General features: G+C 33.4%; 1 protein-coding gene across 2 annotated transcripts in view; it reads right to left on the bottom strand.

Annotated features, from left to right (window-relative positions):
* Positions 1–27,359, bottom strand: part of INTS6 (integrator complex subunit 6) — a 91,037-nt gene that overhangs the window by 44,678 nt on the left and 19,000 nt on the right. Inside the window, exon 4 of one of the 2 annotated variants that reach the window (XM_081266624.1) lies at positions 23,055–23,144. In XM_081266624.1, coding sequence (XP_081122750.1) covers positions 23,055–23,144 — 90 coding nt within the window. Of the gene's footprint in view, positions 1–13,907; positions 14,048–23,054; positions 23,145–27,359 lie in introns of those variants that run through there. The other variant, XM_081266625.1, reaches the window with a different exon arrangement.

Below are 27,359 nucleotides of genomic sequence, written 5' to 3'. Positions count from 1 at the left end.
ACAACAAGCCTTTGTAAAACAACAAAAAAAAACCAAATAACCCAATCAACATATGGGCCTGAACAGACACTTCGCAGAAGAGGATATACAATCAATTAACAAATACACAAAAAAATGCTCACCATCGATAGCAATCAGAGAAATGCAAATTAAATCTATTCTAAGATACCATCTCACTCCAGTAAGAATGGCAGCCATATGAAGTGAAACAACAAGAAGTGCTGGCAAGGATGGGGCGGGGGGAGGTACATTGCTGGTGGGGCTGCAAATTGGTGCAGCCACTTTGGAGGGCAGTATGGAGAGATTCCTTCGAAAGCTGGGAATGGAACCACCATTTGACCCAGCTATTCCCCTTCTTGGACTATACCCAAAAGACCTAAAAAGAGCATACTACAGGGACACAGCTACATCAATGTTCATAGCAGCACAATCCACAATAGCTAGACTGTGGAATCAACCTAGATGCCCTTCAATAGATGAATGGATTAAAAAAATGTGGCATTTATACACAATGGAATATTACTCAGCACTAAAAAATAACAAATCATGGCATTTGCAGGGAAATGGATGGTATTAGAGCAGATTATGCTAAGTGAAGTTAGCCAATCCCTAAAAAACAAATGCCGAATGTCTTTTCTGATATAAGGGGGGTGACTCAAAACAGAGTAGGGAGGAAGAGCATGAGAAGAAAATTACCACTAAACAGGGAAAAGAGGTGGGAGGGAATGGGAGGGAGAAGGGGAATTGCATGGAAGATGGAAGGAGACCCTCATCGTTATACAAAATACATATATGATGGTGTGAGAGGGAAGAAAAAGAGAGAGAGAGAGAGAAAGATGTGTATTGGGTAGAAATGTAGATTGAGTAGAGAGAAGTGATGGGAGGGGGGGATAAGGAGGGCAGCAGAATATAATAGACACTAATATTGCTGTATGTATATACGTGGCTGTATAACCAATGTGATCCTGCAATCTGTACACGTGGAAAAATGAGAATTCATACCCCATTTGAATCAAATGTATGATATGTCAAGATCATTGTATTGTCTCGAGCAACTAATAAAAAAAAAAAAAAAGGCCTTTGTATATGCTAGCCCTTCTGCATAACCTTACTTTGTACTATTATGGTAGTAAATTCTGCACTCTTCAGATCTTAATCTTCCATAATCTCATCGAAAATAAATAAATGAATATGCATGTACAGACGCACACAGCCTTATATACATTAAAAGATGCACAAAGAAGTATTTATGTATAAAATGATTTGTCTACAATGTGTTTTAAAATATTCCCCAAAACAGTATGCATAGGGGTGACAGGCAGACTGATCAAATAAGACCAGCAAAATATGGATATTGAAACTGGGTAAGGGTTCTTGAGATTAATTTTTATTTTCTCTGCATCTATGTATGTTTGAAAGTTTCCAAAACAAAATTTTTTTTAAAATTTGGACATATATGAGTAATCAACACAATAACTAAAATGTAACCAAAACCTCTGGAAAGAAAACGGGAAAAGCGAGGTAAACCTGCTTTTATTACTACCCTTCTTGTAATTATTAGCCCAAAGTTCCCATTAATTAAAATATCTAAAACTTTTAAATAGAATATAAAATGTCACCACCATGAGGTATTAAGCAAATAAGTCAGCTGGAGTAATAAAACTAAATGACTCCACACATATGTCAAAACATACACTGACCAGATATGACAGTCCCAGTTACAAATACATTACAGCTACTCTTCCACCTGAAAACTGGCAAATTTCTACTGTCAGTAATTTTTAGGTCCATCCTGATTTGAAAAAGAGGGCAGGGAATGAGTGAATACTGCTTTACAAGTATTATTGGGAAGATGAGGGAAGAAAGGGAAAATTGCCACAAAGACATTAATCTATTTGTCCAAGTTAATTTTGGTTCTGGAAGAAACGAATTTAAACACTTATTCTTTTCGCTTTCCTACATGCCTGTTAAATATATGGATTTCATCTAACATTTACCCTTTGCTTACTAAATACATTTTCTGCTTGATTTTATGGTAAACAATCCAAGATTGCTGCTTTTGGGGTTCCTATGACTGTTTACTCAATTACCACTTTGTCTATCAGTTTACTCATCTACAAAATATATTATCAGGGTTCTCACATATATTTATAAAATGTATATAAATAATATAAAACAAAGTTGGTTTAACATTCAAAAATTAAAGTTATCCACCCTATTAATAGGACTTAAAAAGAAAAATTATGGTTCTCTCAATACATGCATTAAAAAACTTGAGAAAAAAATACCCATTCAACATTTACACAACAAAACAAAGGAGGCTTCCTCACCTCATGAAAATAATTTAATTTATGAAAATCTAAGTTAACATCACCTTTAACTGATAAAAGGCTAAATGCTTCACTCCCCACTCCATTTCTGAAGATCAAGAAGAATATGTCCTTCTCACCATTTCCACTAGTATATTAAGGCAAGAAAAATAATGAAACCACAGACAGATATTAGGAGGAAATAAAACTATCTATATTCAGACATGATTACATGTATAAAAAATTCTAAGGAATCTAGAAAAAGGTACTAGATAAATAAATTTAAGAAAGTCACAGGGTACTAGGGTCAAAACACACATAATAATAATCAGAAATTGAAATAAAACATCCAATTTATAACATATACAAAACCTACATAATGAAAACTACAAATATTGAGACAGAAAAACTGAGATGCAATGCTCATCTATCAAAATAACAATTATAAAGTGTCAATTTCCCCACAAATTTTTTTTTTTTTTTAAAGAGAGAGTGAAAGAGAGGGGGACAGAGAGAGAGAGAATTTTTTTAATATTTATTTATTTTTTCTTAGTTCTCGGCGGACACAACATCTTTGTTGGTATGTGGTGCTGAGGATCGAACCCGGGCCGCACGCACGCCAGGCGAGCGTGCTACCGCTTGAGCCACATCCCCAGCCCCCCCACAAATTATTTTAATAGATTATAACCAAAAATTGCAGTAGACTCTTATAAAAATTAACAAACCTGACTTTTAAATTTAAATTCCAAGTACCTAGAGAGTAGACAAAACAATTTTGCAAAAGAAAAACAAAAATTGGAGACATTAACTGATTTCAAGATTGACAAAAATAAAATCCTATGTTCCAGCCTTGATTAATGCAGATCAGAGCCTCTAGTTAGTCCCTTGCTCATACACTTCTGACTAAACCTAGGCATCCCACTTATAACCCTTCCCTAATGACACTAGTGTTATCTTCAAAGTTTAGTCTTTTTGAAGTCCTACATGAAGAATTAGGTGTCTCTAGTCTCTGTACAGTGATAGAAAATAATTACTTCTGTGACATCCCTTGAGTATTTATTGTCTCATTTAATCGTAATAATCATTATTATTATTATTATCACCCCCATCTTAAAAATGAAGACACTAAAACTTAGAACAAGCGAGAATAAGGTTTTCCTCTAGTTGCAAAGTCAGGAATCTTTCAACATAAACACTTTCTTTAACCAGTACATTTTAAATACTTATCTTAAATTTAAATTGGATATGAACGTGAACTCATGACCTATTTTCTCTTTTAGAATAAAAATATGTAAATATATATATATCCTAGCTATATCCAATAAAAAGGTCTGGAAACAATGACCAACTCAACAGAAATGATCAAATTATAACCTAAAGCCCAGATTAGCTTTTCCATATACCATTTGCTGACACATGGAACCTGAGCTGATTCTAGATCTGGGGCAAAAATGTATGAGATAAGCTTAGAACAAGCTGTCATGCTAAAAAGAAAAAAGCTTTCAAGTTTTTAAAGTTTAATTTCTTTGTCATTATTCCTTTAATCTCAGAAACTGATAGCTGACCCTCCAAATCTAATCTCTTTCTTCCTACCCAAACTCCCAAATTTTAATTTGGCCCCTTAGTAACTCCCACACAGAGATTAGTTTCCACTCTACCTTGCAATTAAGTGTGGTCAAATTCTAGTTGATAGACTCTGACAGGAACTGTCATGTGGAAGTTTTAGGTCAGGGTCATATTAAGAAGCTGCCTACCCTCTACATTCTTCACTCCTTTCCACAAAGAAAGTTTTTAGTGTTTTCGGTGAAACGATATTTTCTTAAATCTTATTACTCAAATATAATACAGTCCCTGGTCCTACTCACAATGTAACAAATAAAAAGAAGACAAGTATAAGTAGTATTACGCCCTTATAGATTCATTTTGGTTTCCTCCTTCAGAAACACACAGGAATGATTTGATTCAAGATGGAGTCCCTCAACTTTCTTTCTCTAAGGTTTAACCTTTTGATAATTCTAATCCCCAGCACTTTCTCTAATAATTTCCAAGAACAACAATTCAAAATTCAAGTACATTCAACCTGAGATGATCTGGTCAAGGGTAGGTATATGAAAGAATAATGTTCTATAAAACCACCATCCTAGAATTTGCTGCACTTTGTTACAGTATTTCACACACTCCAAATATGTCTTATTTTAATAGATGGGCTGAGGGCTAGGGATGTAGCTCAATGGTAGAGCACTTATGTAGCCTGCACAGTACTCTGGATTCAGTTAATAGCAAGAAAAACAGATATACTAAATGCCATAGAATTGTTCAAAAGTGATTAATTTTGTTATGTCAATTTCACTCCAATTTAAAAAAAATATACAAACCTTAGGAAAAGGTTAAGGAAAACTCCCAGAAAAAAAGACATAAGGAGAAAAAAAAAATCTAAAAAAGTAAGAATAAGGAATCAATTGGCAAGGCTGATATCCAGAAGAAAAGGACACAGGAGAAAGGAAAATTTTGAAATAATGACATTTCTGAAACTTAAACTCATAAGTTTCCTAATTGAAAAGGCTTTCCAGGAGTCCAGGACAGCAAATGAAGACATACCTATACCAAAGATCAAGATCATCACTGGTTTAAAAAAAAAAAAAATTCTAAAAACTTCAAGACCAAAAAACAAACAAACAAAAAAACCCCACAACCCTACAGATCACAATAGAAAGAAATTATTTTATTTATGTTTTGCAGTGTTAAGTATCAAAGTCAGGGCTTTACACATTCTAGGCAAAAATCTTTTCTTTCTTTCTCTTTCTCTATTTATTTCTATGTGGTGCTGAGGATTGAACCCAGTGCCTCATACATGCAAGGCAAGTGCTCTACCATTGAGCCACAATCCCAGCCCCAGGCAAAAATTCTATCACTGAGCTATACTCCACAACTCCCAACCCCCAACCCCCAACACTTATAATGGACTTTTTGCAGCAACATGGGAAGTTATAAGTCAACTGAACAATGTCTGTCTTCCAAACTCTTAATGGAAACCATTGCCCAAATTAGGAATCCCAACTAACAATAAACAAGTATCAGCCAAGCATAAGGTTAGAACTGATACTAGCAGCCCAAGGTCTTAATTCACTCCCATGAACTCTCTCAGGAAGCTACTAGAGAATATGATGAAAATATGCCATCAAAAGGAGGGGGAAAAAATCATGAAAAGATGATAACATGATGTCTAGAAACACAAAAGACCCAATAGAATAGAGATGTAAAAGGAATTCCCATGATTATTTGAAGACAATTCCTACGAAAACTACTCACCATCTAGAGAACATCTCTACATCTAGAGAACAACCCTACATACTAGGACTCCACAAGAGATGATATCCAAGAAAATAAAAAAGATAATGAGGCAGATAAATTACCTTGTAAGTCTGTCTAACCCTACAGGGAGGCATTTTATTATTCCAGGGAAAAGTATGGGTATGAATACTTATTTTTTCTTAGGAAGTGAATTACAATAGGAAAATGGGCAAAAAAAAAAAAAGTGTAAGAAAGCCTGTTCCTCATACCATACAGTAGAAAATCAATAATACCTACAAAAGAGAATGTAAGGAATATAAGCATCATTTCTGGAAACAGGAACTTGAATGCCTAAAGCCAAAAGGAGGAACTATAGGTGGTAAGGAATAGTTAAGTATCTACTTCTCATGTTAAGTTGGGTGTGACCATGCCAAGCATACATTCTACCACAGGTACTTATGTAGACCCTAAATATTATCTTAATAGCCTCTCCCCCTTCTCTTTCAAAAATGTCAATTTTAGAAGATCAAATTATATGACCATTCTATCTATTAATAAGCCCAAGAGTGTATTTAGTTTTTTAAATTATTTGCACAAATTACTTTGACTAAAAAATTATAATTTAAAAAAGGAAATGTATTCAAAATATATTAGGGCCAGGCGTGGTAGTGCACTTGGAAGGCTGCAGCAGGAGGATCGTGAGTTCAAAGCCAGCCTCAGCGAAAGCAAGACGCTAAGCAACTCAGTCTCTAAGTTAAAAAATACAAAAAACAGGACTGGGATGTGGCTCAGTGGTCAAATGCCCAAGTTCAACCCTCAGTAACCTCCCCCCCAAAATTATATATTTCATACACACACACACACACACACACACACACACACAGTAAAAGCAACAGGATTAAGTAACATATGAATCTGGCTCAGAAATTGAGAATGATGGCTAAGGCATCTAAACAAACATTCTCAAGAAGTAGACAGTAAAGATTACAAGTTCAGCTTTGGATATGTCAAGTTTTACATACCTCTAAACATCCAAGATGAAGTAACCGATGAAGTAACCAGTAGATAGTTGGCTAGACTAAAATGAAGGAAAAAGCTGTAGGCTTGTTAATTATCAGCTCATGGGTTATAAATAAAGACTTGAGTATATGACAGTACTCAAGTTACAACAGATTGTAGCTAAGAGCAAAAGCCTGAAAAACATCTAAATCATTTTAATTTTTTTTAACTTTTAAATACATTTCTTAATATTAAAATATATGTAAATTTGATGGTTGCAAACTACTTGGACATTACACATACCACTTGGACATTCCAGAAGATGTCACTTATTCACTTTCCATTCCACAAATATTTATAAAAGGACTCTCTACACCCAGCAATTCAAAGAGGCACAAGAAGTAGACTGTGCTCCCCAGAGTTTTATTTGAATTATGTTACCTGTAAATAAACAGGTAACATAATTCAAATAAAAACTGTGGTAACAAAGAACTAAATCCTAGAAGTGCAGAGTAATCAGTAGAACTAAGTGTCTAAATGCTTCACAGAAAGTACCACTTGACCACTATTCAATAAATAAATGAGTAGGTATAGAAGATAGAAAGAAGATGAGAAATAGAAAACACCCCAGAATTAAGGAATAGGAATGGAAAATAAGATGTCCTCAAGGAACAATAGTGAGAGTTCATTGTTGGTAAAGCTCTTAGAAGCAATAGAAAGTTAATAAAGCACAAACAATTGAAATTAAATCATAAGGCATTTTATGTCCTATCAGGGAGAACAGATATCCCAAAGTTAAGAAAAAAGAAGAGGGAGAATGCCTAAATAGAATCAAAATTCAATTAGAAAGATTAAGGACTAGCAAAATAAACCTTATGAATCTGTTTAATATTGATAGATAAATGAAGCCATGGGAATGTATGAAATCACCCAAGAGTATATCAGTAAAAAGGAGAGAAAAATCTAAGATTAAGCAGCAACATTTAGAGACAGACAAACAAACTGAGGTCAACAATGGGTATTAAAACAAAACTGAAAGCCATAGGAAAGCTGGAAGAGTATAAACACAGAAGTTGAGAGAAGCTTTAACAAAGAATGTTCAAAACATCATGAAAGACAAATTAAAAAGCAAATTTGAATTTAAAAGATGAAATTATTGATTTTATTTATTAAGAAAGGTAGAATGGGAAACCAGGTTGTAACAGAGTAAGGAATAAAAAGGAGGCACGAAAGTCAAGTTGCTATCAAAAATAATTTTTAAATTTATTGCAAAAGAAAATAAGGAAAATAGTCAGAAAAGAAGGCATTGCAAGAGTAGATATGAGTTTTTCTATTTGTTTCATTTCATTTCATTAGAGTGGTTGATGCAGGAAGGCAGTAATATAGCCATCACCACTGTCTATCCAGAACATTCTCATTTGCTGAAAAGGAAACACCAAATTTATGAGAAGCTTCCCTTTACTCTAAGCCACAGGCAACCACTTATTTCTGTTAACTCTGGATTTCTCTTTCTGGACAATTCATATAAATGGAATCCTGCAGTTAAATGGTCCTTTGTTTCTAGCTTATTTCACTTATCGTGTTTTCAATAGTTATTCATGCTATGGAAAGTTTCAGAATTGTATTCCTTTTTAAAGGGCTGAATAGATATGTCACATTTTATTCATCCATCAGCTGATGGACACTTGGATTATGTCCACCCACTAACAATTATCAATAATGCTATTACATTCATTTATAGGTTTATAAGCTTTTGGCTTCGATTTTTCAGGTATATTCAAGAGAGAGAGCTATTGGGCCACAGAATGTCTACCTTTGAGAAACTGCTAAATTGCTTTTCTAACACAGTTCCAACACACATTCTCATTAGTAATATATGAGGGTTCTAATTTCTCTACATTCCCATCAGCATATGCCTTTTAAATTATACCTATTATAGCAGGTATGGTATCTATAAATATAACTGTGATTTGCATTTTCCTCATAACTAATGATGGTGAACTTCTTTTCATTTGCTTATTGAATAATTGTATACCTTCTTGGAAAATGTTTTAATTTTTATTACAAAAGTTCATTTCATATTCTGGATACGAGGGGTTTATCAGATAAATGATCTGCAAATAAATATTTCTTCCCATTTCATTACTATATTTCACATTCTTGATTGTATCCTTTGAAGCACAAAAGTTCTTAATTTTGATGAAGTTCATTTTGCCTACTTTTTCTTTGGTTGTGTTTCTGGTGTAATATCTAAAAAATTATAGATCATGACGATTTGCATTTTTTTTACGTTGTGTAGATTCTTACTTCTTACATATTTTATTCAATTTTCTTTTTATGTCTATGGTATCAGGTAAGGGATTCAACTTTATTCTCTTCCGTGTTAATAAAAATCAGCTGTTCTCTCATGTGGAAGCTAGATCTCGTGAAAATTTAAGGAAGTCAGTAGAATTGGGGAAAGGGACCAGTATGAGGGTGGAGAGTGGGAAGTGCTGGAGTCACAATATCCAAGACATTGGATTCAATCACCAATACTGGGAGGGAACTGGCCAAATAATATTGTATATTATGTGCATGTATGAATATGTAACAACAAATCCCATTATGTACAACCATAATGTACTAATAAAATAATGTAGGGGAAAAATAATACTTGCTAAGGTCATTTTTTTCCCTTTTCTCTTGGCTCTGTTTAAAAAAAAAAAAAATCCACTGTATAGGTCTATTTCTGAACTATTAATTCTATTTCACTGATCTATATGGCCAGCCATTCTTATGTAACACAGTACTATTTTTTGTTTAGATCCCATACTAAATAAAGTATAAAGAGCAATAGAGCTTAAAGACACAGGAAAAAAAAAAAAAACCCCATGGTCAAATCCTAACTTTGCCTCATTTTGGCAATCAGCATACTAAGGCCTATTTTCCTCAACGTGAATTAAGTGAGATGTGAAATAACCCTATAAACAATGAAAAGTCACACAATAAGTTCAGGTATGTTTTCTTAATGAATTAACTCAACCTCATATATTGGGTTTGGCAGCCAGGAATAAAAGAAAATAATAGTATATTATTAAATTTTTAACATTTTAACATTTAAAATGTAACGTAAGCACTGAAAAAGTTTCTCTTCATATCATATTTAATAAGGAAAGGAAAATGGAGAAATTAAAAATTAAAAATCAAAGTAAATTCTATCAAATTCACTAATAACCTGGTTAATCAGTAGTTCCTACATGGTCTCACTCTACAATTACAATATATTTGTAACAGGTTTAAAAAAAAAAAAAAACAGTAACAACTTTTTTTAGTTGTAGTAGGTGAAATACTTGCTCAGAAGTAACTGGCAACCAGCAATATGAAAATCTTTCCTCCATACTGAAGACTGAACCCAAGATCTTAATATGGTAAGCAAGCAAGCAATGTATCATTGTGCTATATCCCTAATCCAATTCTTTTTCATCTTTACAAATCTACTAGATGAAAAGCAGAATCTAGTTCTCAGTTTTTTAACTTCATTTTTAACAATGTTTATTGGCTATACATATTTCTTCTTTTGTGAACTTTCTTTTCATGTCCTGACATAAAACACTGAATTCTAGTTTCTTTTATTGAGCTTTAAAAGCCCTGTCTATATGTCTAACAAATATAATATATATGACCATTTATGTATAGAATTATATATATCCTAACCAGTTCTCCCAGTTCTATGTAGAAAGAATTATTTTTAGGTAGTAAAATGTATGGAGGCATAGGCGTATTTGTGTATGTGTAAATGTATAATTTTTTTGATATCTGGGGATTGAACCCACGAACCCAGAGCCTTGTGCATGCTAGGCAGGGAAGCATTTAATCACTGAGCTACATCCCCAACTCTTTTTTTTTAAATATTTATATCTAAGACAGGGTCTAGTTAAGTTGTTCACCTTTGTAATTCTCTTGCCTCAGTCTCCTGAGTAGCTGCGATTACAGGCATGAGTCACCATGCCCAGATGGATAGATTTTTTTAAATAGATCTACTCTGTCGAGTTATAATGGTGAATTCTTTCTAATTTTTAATAACTTTATTGAGGTTTAATTACCATAAATTTCATCTACTTTTAAGCGTTCAATTCAATGATTTTTAGTATATATATATATATATATATATATATATATATATATGAGCTGTATAACTATCATTGCTATACAATTGTAGAACATTTCCAATATCCTAAAAAAAGATACCTGTGACCACCTGTAGACAGTCTCCACTCTATCTCTAAGCAACCTATAATCTACCTATGGACAGTTCCATTTTTAAGTGGATTTTACATGGATTTTTTACATGTAGTATGTTTCTGAGATCCATTCTTCTTGTAGCATGTCAGTTCATTCTTCTTCTATTGCTAAATGGTATTCCAAGTTTCCCTATTTTATGACCAGTATAAATCAACCCATAAACAACTGTGACCTCTTTTATGAGGAAGTAAAATTAGATGGAATAACCAAAAAAAAAAAATCCAAATTGGGGGGACCACCCTACTCCTTGTATATTCCACACTATCACTACTGTTTTTTTCTTTTTATTTTATTTACATGACAGCAGAATGCATTATAATTCTTATTACATATATAGAGCACAATTTTCCATATCTCTGGTTGTATACATAGTATATTCACACAAATTCATGTCTTCATGCATGTACTTTGGATAGTAATGATCATCACATTCCACCATCATTAATTACCCCATGCCCCCTCCCTTGCCCTCCAACCCCTCTGCCCTATCTAGAGTTCGTCTATTCTTCCCATGCTCCAATTCCCTATCCCACTATGAATCAGACTCCTTATATATATTAAAAAAAAAAAATTCAGCATTTGGTTTTTTGGGATTGGCTAACTTCACTTAGCATCATCTTCTCTAATTCTATTCATTTATATGCAAATGCCATGATTTTATTCTCTTTTACTGCTGAGTAATATTCCATTGCGTATATATGCCACTTTTTTAATCCATTCATGTATTGAAGGGCATCTAGGTTGGTTCCACAGTTTAGCTACTGTGAATTGTGCTACTATCAACATTGATGTGGCTGTGTCCCTGTAGTATGCTGTTTTTAAGTCCTTTGAGTATAGACCGAGAAGAGGGACACCTGGGTCAAATGGTGGTTCCATTCCCAAATTTCCAAGAAATCTTCACACTGCTTTCCATATTTGCTGCATCAATTTGCAGTCCCACCAGCAGTGTATGAGTGTACCTTTTTCCCCACATCCTCTCCAACACTTATTGTTGTTTGTATGCATAATAGCTGCCATTCTATGAGATGAAATCTAATAAAGTGGTTTTGATTTGCATTTCTCTAATTGCTAGTGATGATGAACATTTTCTCATGTATTTGCTGATTGATTGTACATCATGTTCGAGAAGTGTCTCTTCAGGTCCTTGGCCCATTTATTGACTGGGTTATTTGTTTTTTTGGTGTTTAGCTTTTTGAGTTCTTAATGTATCCTTAGAGATTAGTGCTCCATCTGATGTTTGAGGGGTAAAGATTTGCTCCCAAGATGTAGGCTCTCTATTCACCTCACAGATTGTTTCTTTTGCTGAGAAGAAGCTTTTTAGTTTTAGGGGCTGGGGATATAGCTCGATTGGCAAAGTTGCTTCCCCTGCATGCACAAGGCCCTGCCTGGGTTTAATCCCCAGCACCACAAAAAAAAAAAAAAAAAAAAAAAAAAAAAAATTCACTACTGTTTCTAAAAGGCACATTTAATCACTCTTTCTTATGCTAAAATCTCATCGATGATTTTTTCCAACCTATACAGCAGAGTCCAAGTTCCTTAGGCAAAACATACAGAGGAAGGGCCATGCCAATCTGTCCACTCTCATTGCTGCTGCTTTTTCTTGAACATTTTGCCAACTATCAATACTGAGGTACACATGATTCCCTCCCACCAACCTCTCTTCTAGCATCTTTATTTCTCTACAACCATCTACCTAAAAACCTTAATCTTTCAAAGCCCAACTCAAGACTTATTTCTCAGAACCAGCTCCTGCCTCACTTTCTCAACTATGCCATCTCATCAGCTGTTCTTAATCATTTTACTTCTTACAAAATGTTATAACTTTACCTATCTCTCTTACCAAATTCATGACCCTGTACCTAATACTATATATCTAAACTTCACTGCTGTTCAGCAAGTACTTGTTAAATTAAATATATTCTAACTGCTAATATTATTCTACCCATTTCATGAAGGAAAACCGACTACTCTAAAATTAATGTGGAAAGGACCTAATAATAGAAGTAGTAAAAAAACAACTCCAGAGATCATTCAGGCTAAAAAGCCTAAGATCTTAACTCTTTAAAGAAAAAAGTTTTGCCAACCCCTAGTATACATCATGATCTACATTATACAAGAAGAAAAATTCAGAACTTCCTTTGTATAAAATTTATCATTTCATCTTTCTTAACTTCTATTTTTATGTTTTCTAATATATTAACACTAGCACAGCAGTAATATACATAATTTATAAACTTATATGTATATAAACACATACACACATACATACATACTGGGGATGGTACAGGCCCCATTTTATTTTATACTGATACTGGTGATTAAAAAAAAATAGTAAGTCTCAGGACAAGTTGAGTTAAATTTAACAATCAAGTTTATCAATATGAGCAACTTGGTTCTATAAGTGCTTCAAATCACAAGGAAAAGACCTAAAATCCAACTTTTTCCAACTAAAATGCTCAAAATATCTCAAGAATACTTTTATGGTACTAAAAATATTATTTAAATGCAGCAGGTAGTACTAACAGTCTTCAAGTTAAATGCAATAAACTATGAACTACATAAATCCAAAATGCTTCAAAGACAGCTTTTTTTTAAAGTTTATTATGATAGAAAAATCAAATGTAAACTTGTTCTGCTAACCCGTGAAGTTTAATTGATAAATAGCTGGTATATGACAAAATAAAACTAAGAGAATACCTAAATTAGCTATTAAAAAAAACTATTTGTAATTAACAACAATGCAATTTTGTAACCAAAAAGTGTTCCTTAGCTACAATAGCAAGGCTGCATCTGTGTAAGACAACAAATACTAACCTAAGGCTCTAAAGAGCCTGGTAAAGAGCTTAGAATGATAGTTTCTAATAACTCAAAAGTTGGGGTCTGACCATCAGCAGCAGCAAATTTATAAGCTTAAAGTTAATTTACCAACAGAACCTGGAGTTATCAGGTTAGGGTTGTCATTCTATGTTGAATCAGATTCTCCAACAAATACAGCCCCCAGAGAGAACTACACTCTACTCTGCTCACCTTTAAGGCTTTTTCTGAGGCCTTCCGAGATGACTAGCATCAGACTTTTGAGGAAGGCTAGCCATTAGACAAGGCTTTTCCCCACGATCTGACTGCTTGAAGTGACATCCAGGATCAGGTCGATCCTGTATCCAGGAATCATGACCCTCCCTGAGGCACCAGTCATCATGAGACAGTCAGTGCACTTTAGCACTTCTTGATAACCACTGGGCTGCTCCTTTAGCTGAAAGGAAAAAAAACATCAAAACCACAACAAACAAAACAAAGGGGGAAAAATCAGTAATTCAATCTGAAAAGACAGAGCGTGGGGAAAAATATACCAAAACAGCCTTGTCTAAATCAAAATGTAGCCTTGCCTTGAAGTAAAGACCACAGTTTCAATATTTTTCCAGTTGCTGCAAAGTTTATTCCTAATATTCAAATCTAAACAACATAAAATCTACTGTATTACATCTGGAAAGAACTGAAAGTGGGGGTTAGATAAAATAACCTTGGAAATAGAGCTAAGTATGAGAACAAGTATTTATCAACAACTAGCAGCCTAATGCTTATGAGTGTAACCAATTAGGAGACCAAATACCTAAAATTTTCATTCTCTCAAATTGGAATCTGTTTCAGAGAGACATAAAATACCCAAATAGCTGAGTTTAACAGAAAATTATCAATACAATTAAAGCCAGTCTACCAGTATTCGTAATTAGGTTAACATCCTCTTTAACTGACATAATACTAATACAACATATACCCCCCCCACACACACATACATGCAAGCAATACTCTTGTTCTAACATTGTAATTAAATGTTCATATCCTTATTCCCTTAAATAAAAAATTTAAAAAAAATTTAAAAAACAGATGAATAAATACTAGGATTACTTAAGGCTTATTTATTTGCATCAAAATGAAAATTCTATGAGAATTCAGAGATAAATTTGGCTCGTAACTGTTTTCAAATGCAAAATACTTTTCCAAAGATAAAATGTTAAAAGCATGAGAAAGTCTTTTGAGTTATTGTTTTAAAGGTTGACTCATAATTCCTTTAAAATATCCTTACTCCAAAGATTATGATATTTTTGTATCAATTATTTACCTTCCTTTCTCCCACTTTATTCTATATCCCCCATCTCTCAGTTACTACTATCAACATCCAAGTAGACATTCAAGTTGGAAACCTGGAAATAAAGAGACTAGTTTTTTTGTAACTTGTTTGAGAATATGATTAAAAGCTGTGGACCTATTACCCAGAAAAATGTGCATGTACATGGACAATATTTAAATATGATTTCAAGAAATTTACAGAACACTCTGAAGTCCACGGACCCTTTTCAGAAGCCCTATGAAACACATGGCTTCCCCCCCACCCCATCTTCCACATCATCTTTGAAAACCTGCCTTGTATGGCTCCCAATCTCTAAAAAAAAAAAAAAAAAAAAAAAAAATTCTGCCTTTCTGTCTAGCACTGGCTTAGTTTGGGCACTCTCCCTATTTTTTTGTGGGCTGTTACTATTAGTTTGCTAATTTTTCTCATCTTACACCTTCCTTCAATCCATCTTCACCTGGTTAGCACAGCAATTTTACTAACATGCAAATCTGATGATATAACTAACCTTAAAATCTTCAATAACCTCCCCTGCAAAGGTTAACGGAATGAAGTCCTATCTTCTTAGGAGGTATCACTTGCTCTATCTACATTTCAAGCATTCACTCCTCTTACCTATAATTTCCACATTTCAGTCATATAGTCTACATTCTCCCACTACACTTTTTCATGTCTTTCTAAAATGTCATGGCTCAATTCCTTACTCTTCCCTCAAAGTTAGGTCCTTTTATTATGCTGTCTCAGAACCTTCAGTTTATTTCTGCCATGATTCTCAATGTACTAGAAATGCTTATTCCTTTCCTGTTTTCAAATGCAATGCTTTCTAAAGACAAGAACCTTGCTTAAATTCCATCTCTTTGTGTCCCCATTACTTAGGATATAAATACAGAACTAAATATAAATGTACATCACTGTCACTATTCTATCACAGGTAAAACTATTGCTGAATCAATATAAAATATATTTTTAACAACTCTAAATCTGAAGAATTCAGTCTGGAAGGATATTTCACAACAATTCTATAGAAAATTACATGTTAATTTTAAAATATGCCTTCATCAGGGCGAAGGACATATATTTTTTACATGATGTGAATTATATGGACATCCAAACCAGAATTACAGTTTGGTAAGGATACCAGAATAATAATATAATCTGTTGGATAAAACTCCTAAATCAGGAAAACTAAATACATATCACAGATAATATGGATTATTTACTCCCCTCTTTCCTTAGCTGCTCTCTTCCTCTACCCTGTATCATACTTGGGGTTTAAAAGTCCTCAATATGTATACTATAAGCAGCGACTTCACACTGACTACAGTCAGCATGAAAGTTAAATATTGTAACTATCCAATAATCTATTCTAAACCCTTAACAGATTAAAATTACCTTATTAAAAATATCCACAGAAGGCCAATTCTACAACCCTTGGACACCTATTCCCAAATTTAACAATTCTAAAGGTCAAGAATTATTGTTATCACTTTATTTTTATTTTATTTTATTGGTAGTGGGAATTTAACCCAGGGGTGTTCTACCACGAGCTATATCCCCAGCTCTTTTAATTTTAAAATAGTGTCTCAATAAGCAGGTATGTTTATCCCCAGCTCTTTTAATTTTAAGATAGGGTCTCAATAAGCTGCCCAGACTGGTTTGACCTTGAAATTCTCCTTTTTCTGCTGGGATTATAGGTGTACAGCACCATGCCCAACTAATTATTTGTATCTTAAAACAATTCCTAGCTTTGTAAATCAAAAATGTCTATATTGTTTTGTTAAAAGTTGTTAATTCTCATGTTTTTGTGTATTTTAAAAAATATTTGTGTATATATTGTGTTCTAAACTAAGTCTTCCAAATTTGATTGTAGATAAGAATAAACTGGGATGACTTACAAAATACAAATTCCCAGGTTCCTGCCTGATCAACTGAAGATTTTCAGAATTAGAGCTGAGGCATGTATTCTTTACAAAGTATACTAGGTGATTTGATGCAGCCATTTGAAAGCTAGCATTCTAAATTTCATAGTAGTTTATATATGGAAAAGCTAAAATGAAATGCCTCTAAATGAAACTTTCCTTGAATGTGTGGAGTCTCTTATTGCTTATTGATTCTGACAGGCTAACAAAAGCATGTTGAAAAAGCTTAACCCTCTGAATAAAATCTATTTTGATGTATCTTACCACAGAATTCTGGATTAACAGTTACTGTACAGTTTCATTAGATCTGCCAGTATTTATTTTTAATTACTCCATTGTGTTTGTCTGGACGTATTCCTCAAAAGTTATTCTTACCATATAACCTTAAAAAAAGGTATATTCGGGTATTATTACAAGTGTTAACTGCTAAAAATTCACTGTATTAAGTAAAAAATATTTCAACTTCTTAAAATTATACATTTTATTTCATTTACATACTTTAAATTAAACTACAAATTGCTGATGTATGTTTCACACCAGCAGTTATAAATCTAGGGGTTGAGAGAATAGGACCAAAGAAAAAAAAAGTGTAATAGGACCTCAAAGAAAGTGTAAATGATTTGTATCCAACAAATTCTTAATACTGTTAGGAGGTTGAATTGATAAAGATTAATGTATATTGGAAAGTATGTGTTTAGAATATTTGAATTACAAATCAGAAAGACGATAATCTTAAAATTGTTATAAATCCCTAGTAATATCAATATGAAGGATTGTGAGAGAATAAATGTAAAACTCAAGAATACACTTAAACAGAATGTTTGATACATTTGATCACACTACTTGGCATCCCTCATTATTCTTTACAGGTTTTTTTAAAGAGAAAATTTCCCAAAATTCATGGGGGTGGGGGAGGGGGACCACTTCATATATGTTTAAATAGTCTTACACAATTGAAAGAGTTTTGACAGACTTTGATATATTTTAGTAGTATCAATGAATAAAAAAATTATGAAAGGAGGGAACTGGTTTCTTAATCATTTCAGATAGTTCAAACTTTTCAAAAATGTCTAGACTTTTTATCATTAAGAGTTAAAAATAAGCTATAATTATAGTATAAAACCACTTACACAGCCTGGAATGATCCAGAAAAAAACTAATAAAAATCAACAACTCAGACTGGGGTTGTGGTTCAGTGGTAGAGCACTTACCTAGCCTGTGTGAGGCACTGGGTTCGATTCTTAGCACCATATATAAATAAGTAAATAAAATAAAGATCCATCAACAACTAATAAAAATATTTTTAAAAAAGAAATCAACATCTCAAAAACTTAGGGACTTCTATATCAATTTTTGAGAACAAGGTGGAGTATGAAAACCTCAATCTAAAGTAATGTGAATATATATAGCTGAGATTACTCAGACATTTTTCTGCAAACATGTTCCCTAATTGAACATGTATCCAAGAAACTATAAAAGTAGTTGGCCTAGTTGGCCTTAAAAATCTGGAAAAGCTAGTAAGAAAGCTTTTGGTTTGGTTTATAAATAAAGCCAAAAGTTAAGTATCTTCTCTGTTAATTTTCAGGGCAATCATAACATTGATGAAGAAATGCAGAACTCTTCAGCATATAGAAATCCCAGTATTTGAAAGATAATACTACTACTAGCACTTTCAAGGAAGAGAAAAATAACTGCTACACTATCCTGGAATGTCATTCACCAATGACAAGGTGCTGGCAGGATTTCTTCTGGGCCACTCTATTGAGCAATATAGTTAGCCACGTGTTTCTGGAATCACAGTACAGAACAGTTTTCTGTTGCAAAACATTACTACAGAGGATCTTTGCAGGAAATAAAAACGTGAAAAAAATTCTTTGAATAATTCTAATTTGGTTAATTCTACCAAAACATGACACATCAGTAATATATTATAATGACTTGTACTATGAGGCCACAAGTATGTTTATCAATATTGAAAACACCTACTATGGAGATAAGGAATAGCTTCCTTGTTAAGAATTCAAGGCCATATCGAACCCACAGATCATAAGTGAAAACACCGCAAAACACCCGTTTTATCAAATGGCTGTATTTTTTTTTAAAGGCCAAAAATAACACACATACAATTCCAAACTAGACAGTCATCAAACGTCCTAGGCACAATTTTCCAAAAATACTGAATAGAAATAAATTCATGATACCACAGACAACTGCCTTGATTTCTTTTAAGTGAGGTCCAAGAACTTAGTCATGAATTAATAATTACATACAGCTATGTTCATCCATAACAGAAAGATGTTCCTCTTCTATCCAAATTTATAACATACTGTTAAATGACAATCTGTTACAGAGGGTATGGTGTTCCTATTATTCTTTTGATAAGCAAGAAATTGAGTCATTTTGGCCTACACATACTTAGATCAAGAGTTAAACTGAGTTTTTTCCATTAAATATTCTCTAGGCTCAAAATAATATTACACTGGGCTTCTTTATAAATTCCACAGATTTTAAGCAATGAGGCACATACCATATCAAATCATCCCTAAGATCCCTGAATTAGTTCATCAAAAATGAAATCACACTATAAAACTTTTATTGCAGAGAATCTAACACATGCACAAGATAGGTAACATTAGAACCCTTCCCCATCTCTTCAGTGCTTCCTTACTCAAATATCTCTATTTTATCACTCATAAAAATTATTTAACAAATGATCTCCCTATAAGGTTTTGAGCTTAAGAACCAGAAATCTATCTTGTTTATCTTTATTAATCTCACTATGTAGAAACACCATGGTCGTAACAGTCGTTCATGGAACACCAAATGAGTTGAGAACAGAGTATCTATGACATTTGTACAGAAAGCTAAAATGGACAAACAGGAAATTGGACAAAGTAATTTTTAGGAACATACAATAACAGGATCAAAGAGGCAGTTGGTATATTAGGGAAAAAGCACTGGAATATCTTCAATTCTAATCTAAATTTTGGCAACAATGCTATAACTCAAGCAATTACTTTATTTCCTTGTATCTCAAATTCTTCCTTTGTAAAATAAAAGGGAAGCCTCAATAAGCTCTGTATTTCCTCTCATGCTAAAATAATGATATGAAAATAGCAGGATAACCTAACTCCTGAAAAATAGCACTAACAGAACAAATATTATATACCACAGCAGGTGATATGACTCTGAAGCAAAGGATGGAACATGCAAATCCATAAATGCTAAGAGGTCACAGCCAACCAAGAATTATATACACACATCCCACAAAATGGAAATTACCAACACATATGCTCATTCTGTTAAAAAAAAAAAATCAAAGACAAATGTGATGATTTAGAAAAATAAATGCAAAATAATTTGTTATTCCCTAATAGAAATTAGGGTAGATCACATCTAGCACATTATGCACCATGAATTGAAAGGCTCCTTAAAATGAATTCCATCAATTATTTAGGCTGGGATATTTCACAATATTTTAGCAAAAATTAACCTTTAATAATATATACATCTGTGGTACATTTCCTCTTCTTTCAACATTAAAACATGGGCCAGGTGCAATGGTACACACCTGTAATCCCATCTACTCGGGAGGCCGAGGCAGGAGAATCACAAGTTAGAGGCCAGCCTTGGAAACTTAAAGGTAGGAACACTGCAAGTAGGCAGCCAGCCTCAGAAACTTATCTAGACTGTGACTCAAATTTTTTTAAAAAAAGGAGGCGGGGGCTAGGGATGTAGCTTAGTAGTAGAGCAATCCCCAGTGCTAAAAGGAAGAAAACAGACAAAAGAAAAAAAAAAAACATGTTAGGGATCAAAGACATTCCTAAACCTAAATACCACACTCCTAGACCTATATTTCAATTTCATAATCAAAATAAACCTTTGCTTTAAAACAAATGAACCTTCTGCCTCAGAAAAAAAGCAACAAGAGTAATCAATTTTGAACTTGACTAGCAAAATTATATCTATACTCAATATTTTTAAAAATATAAACTCTATTCTCAATACTGTAATATATACTGTAGAAGATTTTTTAAAAAGAGAGACCTAAAAGTTAAATCCTGGCCCATAGGAAAAACTTCCCAACTTTATTAGCAAGGTAGTTTGGGGGGACTATAAAGATACAGTCACATTTCTCCAATATTCTTACCAAGAAAGCAAACAAAACGAAGAAAAATTCCAATGTGCATGTATATTTCAAGATGATTTTAAGCTAGAGGAGGTCCCAAAAAAGAAATGTTACTAAACAGATCCAGATCTATGGGAACAAAATAAATTGTACCCCAAAGGGCATTTCTAACAAAGGCAACAGAGACCTTGAATGGATAACCTTGCAAAGTTTAAACAAAACAAATAACTTTTCAACCAAAATTATTAAGGACAACAACAAATCAAAACACTTAATTTACACAAAACAATCTTGAAGGAAAAAAAAGCATTAATTACTATGAATCATATTTGACATGTTCAAATATGAGGTTTAAGTGACATTTCTATTTTTTCTGTTTATGGATAGAACTATTTACTCCTGCTATTGGCAGGATCTTAATTAGCCATACATGTCAATCAAGTCTAAGAAAGACCAATGACCGAAGAAATTCAGCTATCAAGCAGGCTAAATGATGATAAATTATGTCCTAACTAGTCTTTAATGTCAACTGGTCAAACAACACTATTCTAGGTCTCTTCCCCAAATTCAGATCAGGCAGTCACAATTCTTTATTGGTTGCAATGTTTCAAGATAAAATAATACTTTTCTTTAGAATCTATCAAATACGTTTACATACATCATTTCATTTTAGATTTCCACAACCCTCTGAAGTAAAGCACGGATAATTATCTTTTTTTCACTGATGATTTAGGGAAGTTAGATCACTAACACAAAGATCGCTGCTAGAAGAGTATATAAACCAAGAGTAAAACCCACATGCTCTGACCCTATGTAATTTATATTCCACAATGTCTCACAATAAAAATAATTCTAAAAGCTATTGAACTTAAAGTCCATACTTTTCCCACTTTAAACCTTAATAAATGCCACATGAATTCAAATTAAGATTTTAAAGCAAATGCAAACAGTAAAAACACTAGTCTAAGATCACGTTTCTGAATCAACAAGTTAAACAACAAATGTAATGTTCAAGCACAATTCATATACTACAGTATGAACACCTAAAAGTTAAAAAAAACTATTCTAGTCACCATACCACACCATACACAACTCTGTATAATACATGCTGTTAAAGAATAGTTAGCTCTATATCATTTACATATACTTCATTTAACTTATTCAAAATAAAAAGGCCGAAAATCTTCACTTTTCCTAGTTTTAATCTCCTTTTGGCTTTGTTATACTTTAGTCTAGAAGTCTCCACAGTGAAATGCATAGGATTTGGGTCTGCAAAGTCCCCCAAAGGGCCATGTGTTAAAGCCTTGATTCCCAGTTCATGATGCTATTGGGGAACCTTTAAAGGTGAAACTTAGGTGGAGGAATTAGGTCACTGAAGGCATGTCCTTGAAGGGGGTGCTGGGACACAAGTCTCTACTTCTTTCTTCCTCTCTTTCTCTGCTTCCTGAACACTATGAGGTAAGTAATTTCTTCCTCAACATGCTCACACTATAATGTACTCCTTTGACATGGTCCAAAAGCAACAGGGCCTTACAACTAAAGACTCACACCTCTGAAACTGAGACAAAATAAAAGTTCATTTCTCTCAGGCATTATGTCAAAGTGATGGGAAGTTACAATAACAATCCACTGGAATGGGGAGGTAATGATTAGAATGTCGTTTCCATTTTTTTTAAACCTCAAAATCAGAATTAATTTTTACTAATAGTTATTATATACAAACCCACACATAAATTTATAAATATACATATATTGGGGTGGGAGATATGCTCAAAAACTTTCACAGAAGGAATTACTATTCAAGAAAAGATGGTGACCACTCCTAAAAAGCAATAAAGGAATATGGACTTTAGTGGACAGACGACTCTGGATTCATCAAATAATCAAAAAAAAAAAAAAAAAAAAAGACAACCTATTAGAAGATGTTCAAGACCCTACAGTGCATATTCAAAAATTTTTCAACTATATTTGCATAATTCAGTGATACAAATGTAACTTACCTCATCCTGGACTCCACTGGTAGTAGTCAACTTGCTCCCATCAGTAATTGTAATAATTATTGCTGGCTCCAAGAAAAAAGGGTTTCTTCCCTAAAGTCAAAAACACATCATTCGTATTAAAAAGGTTGAGACTTTGGCTTTTTTTCCCTTTTTGAGTAAAAAAATCAGTTCTCAGAACAGACTATATATAATTCCCCTGAATATATACAAATATTTACATATTATACCTGTTTTTACATTTTTAAAAAAGGTTTAGGACATAAACAGTGGTTAACCCTGGAGAAATAGAATTAGGTAGAAAAACGTATTTTTCACTTTTTAATATATTGTTGTATTAATTTTTACACTGAGCATTTATATTATGTAATTTAAAGTACTTAATTTTTTAATGGGGACCCTAGTAGTAAATTCTAATAATCTGACTTTTTTAGCTATTACAAATTACCATAACCAAAAGACAGTATTTTCTGAGAAACTTGCTTTAAATGCTTTTTTAAAATAAGAATTTTAAAAGGAGGCAAGACAGGAGATGAACATTATCAGAATCTATGTCTGTAATCAAAATGTCTAATCAAATGACTGGGTACATGGACAAGACTATGAGAACTGGCTCCATGGAAATACTAGGACCATTCTGAGCTTAGCAATAGTGCAACATGAGAAAATGCCTGGAGAGAGGAGTACAAAAACAATGGCAGCAGAGACAATGAATGAAATGGCCTGTCTATATAAGGAAAAAATAACTTAAAATATCTTCCTTTCAAATTGGCCTCTTTGAGTAATATAATCAGTTCTAGGAGACATTTTGTGAGACTTAGACAAACATTAACTGTGTATATACACAGTTCCCAATTGAGCCATTAAGCACATTCAGTACAACTCTTTAAGACTAAGACCAAAGCACAGAAGTTTCAAGAGGGTCAATCTCGAAATTGAAATTGAAGGTACAGTCCTGCTTTGTGCCTGTAGTCTCAGCAACTCAGGAGACCAAAGTGACAGATCATTTTTTTGAGCCCAGTAATTCAAGGCCACCTTGGGCAACACAGTGAAACACACCCTCCCACTCTCCCCTACCCCATGATAAGCAAGCAAAAAAGGAAAAAAGAAAATGAAAACTACCAAATTCTCTACTACTAACAGTAAAACAGTAAACTATTCAACTAGATTTGAATAAAGTTTTATTGGCTATGATCAGAACCATGTGACAAATCTTAATGTATATAGGAATCACATGCAGTTCTTAATAACATGCAATTTTTAATTCAGTAGGTCTAGGATGAATACCAAGATTATGTACTTTTTCTTTTCTTCACTATTGGAATTGGAATCTAGGGCCTCACATGTTAGGCAAGCACCCTACAACTGAGCTACATATTCAGCACACAGATTCTGCGTTTCTAACAAATAGGAGATGACAATGTCCATAGACAACAATTAGAATAATCTATGGTTCTAACATCTTTCCCTTGCATTTATAATTTTCAATGTCCAATACATTATAGTATATCCTCAACATTTGTTGAATAATTTTACATAGCAATTAAGTGGTTATAACCTAATCATCATGGATGGAGGGAATTTGGCTGGATTAAACATTTTGATCATATCATGCAACTTACAAGTCGCACACATACTTCTCAAATCAGTGCCCAAGAAAAAGGTAAAAGTTTCTAATGGTCAAATAAAGTTAAAATGTTAGTTATATAATTTCTAGAAGATTCTGAATGCATAGCAACATCAAAATGTCATAAGTTCTTACTGAAAGAAAACACAAATTTACAATCCTTCCCTCCTCATGTTAGACAGAATGCATTTTGGGAAACACTACATGACACAATGCCTCTCATTCCATTCACTCTCAAAATAAATAATAAATCCTAACACAGGTCTTCTCATGAAGCTAGATCCTAGCACTCATTCTCACCTCAGAGCTGTTTCCCTCAAGTAGAATGCTGTTAACTTTTCCCTGCTCAAAACCTATCTGATTCCTATTCATTCTCTAAGGTCCAGTTTAAATCATTCTCTTCTGTGAAATCTTCCCTTATTACCCTGGTCTTCAATAATTACACTCTTCCCTCTCCAAATTCTAATAGTGTAAATTTGCAAATGGTTAGTTAAATAAGATAGAATGTTCCTTCAAATAAAAATCATCTGAGTACCACTTATCAGGAGTATTTGTCCTTTTACCTTCTCAATTTTTTTTTCTTTTTTTAATCTTCCTTTTTTGTTTGTTTGCAGTGTTGGCATTAAATCTAGGGTCTCACACATGCTAGGCAAATGATCTACCACCAAGCTAAATCCCCAGCCCATAGTACATCCTCAATATTTAAATTCTAATTTAAATAAAAACTGAAAGCTAGGCACAGTGGTACACTATAGTCCCAGATTCTTGGAAAGCTGAGACAGGAGCTGACTGTTATCAGCCCAGGAATTCTAGACCAGACTGGGCAACAAAGCAAGACCCCATCTCAAAAACAAACAAATATACATTTGAATATATTCAAAAAATATAAGTATATATTGAGCAACAACATATGTACAACAATGTGAATATACTTAACACTACTGAACTACAGACTTAAAAATGGTTGATAGTAAATTCAGGGCTGGGGACGTAAATTAGTAGTAGAGCACTTGTCTAACATGTTCAAGGCCCTGAATTCAATCCCCAGCACCCTCCCCCACACCCAAAATACCCATAGTAAACTTTATCATAAAGTGTTTTTAAACACAATTCTTAAAAACCACACCAGTTTGTATTGTTTGCTATTGTTTCATGTGGGTCAGCAAAGGATTGTCACTTTTCTTCTACACAACTAAGCAAGCACTGAGAACAACATATTTGAATACTTAAACATTCATTAATTCACACTCTATAGTCTAAAACAAACTTGCTCAGGTTCACAGTTAAGAGTGTACCCAAAACTTTAAGTAGCTTCAAAAAAGTATAAATATGCTGTTACCTTTACTTCAATATAAATGAGTTCTCCCTGAACACAACTTGTGAATTTGCTGCATTGCAAAGGTATCAAAAGGATCACTTCCCCCAGTACCACCAAAAAACAAAACTACTTCCCTCTTGTGTTTGTACAACCATTGTGTCATTCCAACAATTGAGTGGCTACTACATGTCAGGCACTGTTAGGTGCATAATCCACATCTCTAATCCATAATAAATGCATGTACATATGCACACATAACAATAAATTCAATCTTTCTTGGTCTCTACAAATCACATTTTAGTTCAAAGGGAGATCAAGAAAACCAAGATGCCCTAATATCTTCAAAATTATTTTCTCTCTTTCACCCAACTAAAACTACTTTTGTTAATTTGCTGCTTTACAAAAACAAATCAGCAAAACTCTGAAATCTACCATATTGTAAACCAAATACTTTGGTCTTCTGTATCACTTCTATATTATAATATAAAGGCAAATTCTCCGACCAAAAGTTTTAATACTTATCCATTACTATTCCTATAAACACAGTGACAATTATATTTCAGAAGCAGAATTAGTCATATTTGTAATTAAGGAGCAACAGTATTCTATATTAGACTCTTATGGATGAAGATGCCCACCCCAAAATTAAGACCATTGGTTGGCCCTCTGTATCCATGGGTTCTGTTTTTTGTTTGTGGTGCTGGGGATCAAATCCGGATACTTACACATCAGGGGTTCTTTATCTATGAAGTCAACCAACCACAAAGGAAAATATTCAGAAGAAAAACAATTGTGTGTTCTTATTCTTATCAATATAAGTATTCATATAGCATTTGCATTGTATTAGATATTCTAAATAACCAAGAAATGATTTAAAGTAGAGAGTAGAATATACATAGGTTATATGCAAATATACTGCCATTTCAGTATTGTGAGGGGCTATCAGGGATTGAACTCAGGGGCACTCAATCACTGAGCCACATCCCCAGCCTATTTTGTATTTTATTTAGACACAGGGTCTCAATGAGTTGCTTAGCGCCTCATTAATGCTGAGGCTGGCTTTGAATTTGCGATCCTCTACCTCAGCCTCCTGAGCCACTGAGATTATAGACATGGGCCACTAGAACCAGCATTGTGCACACTTACTCTGCTATTTTAGATAAGGATTTTGATAACTTGGAGGTCCTAGACTCAATCCCACAAATACCAATGGATGACTGTATGTACTTTTTAAGAACTATAATGTCTAAAAATAGTTAAATTGTATTAACACTTAGCAGAAAGTTGGAAGTTAAGTTTAATCTAAAAAAGTAAACACTAAAGTCAAAGTTACTTTTTCTAAGACAACAAAACAAAGAGTCTT

This window comes from Spermophilus citellus (genome assembly GCF_964194105.1).
Source record: "Spermophilus citellus genome assembly, chromosome: 1".
NCBI lineage: Eukaryota > Metazoa > Chordata > Mammalia > Rodentia > Sciuridae > Spermophilus > Spermophilus citellus.
The sequence above is the reverse complement of the archived record's forward strand: the minus strand, read 5'-3'. Positions and strand labels throughout refer to the sequence as shown.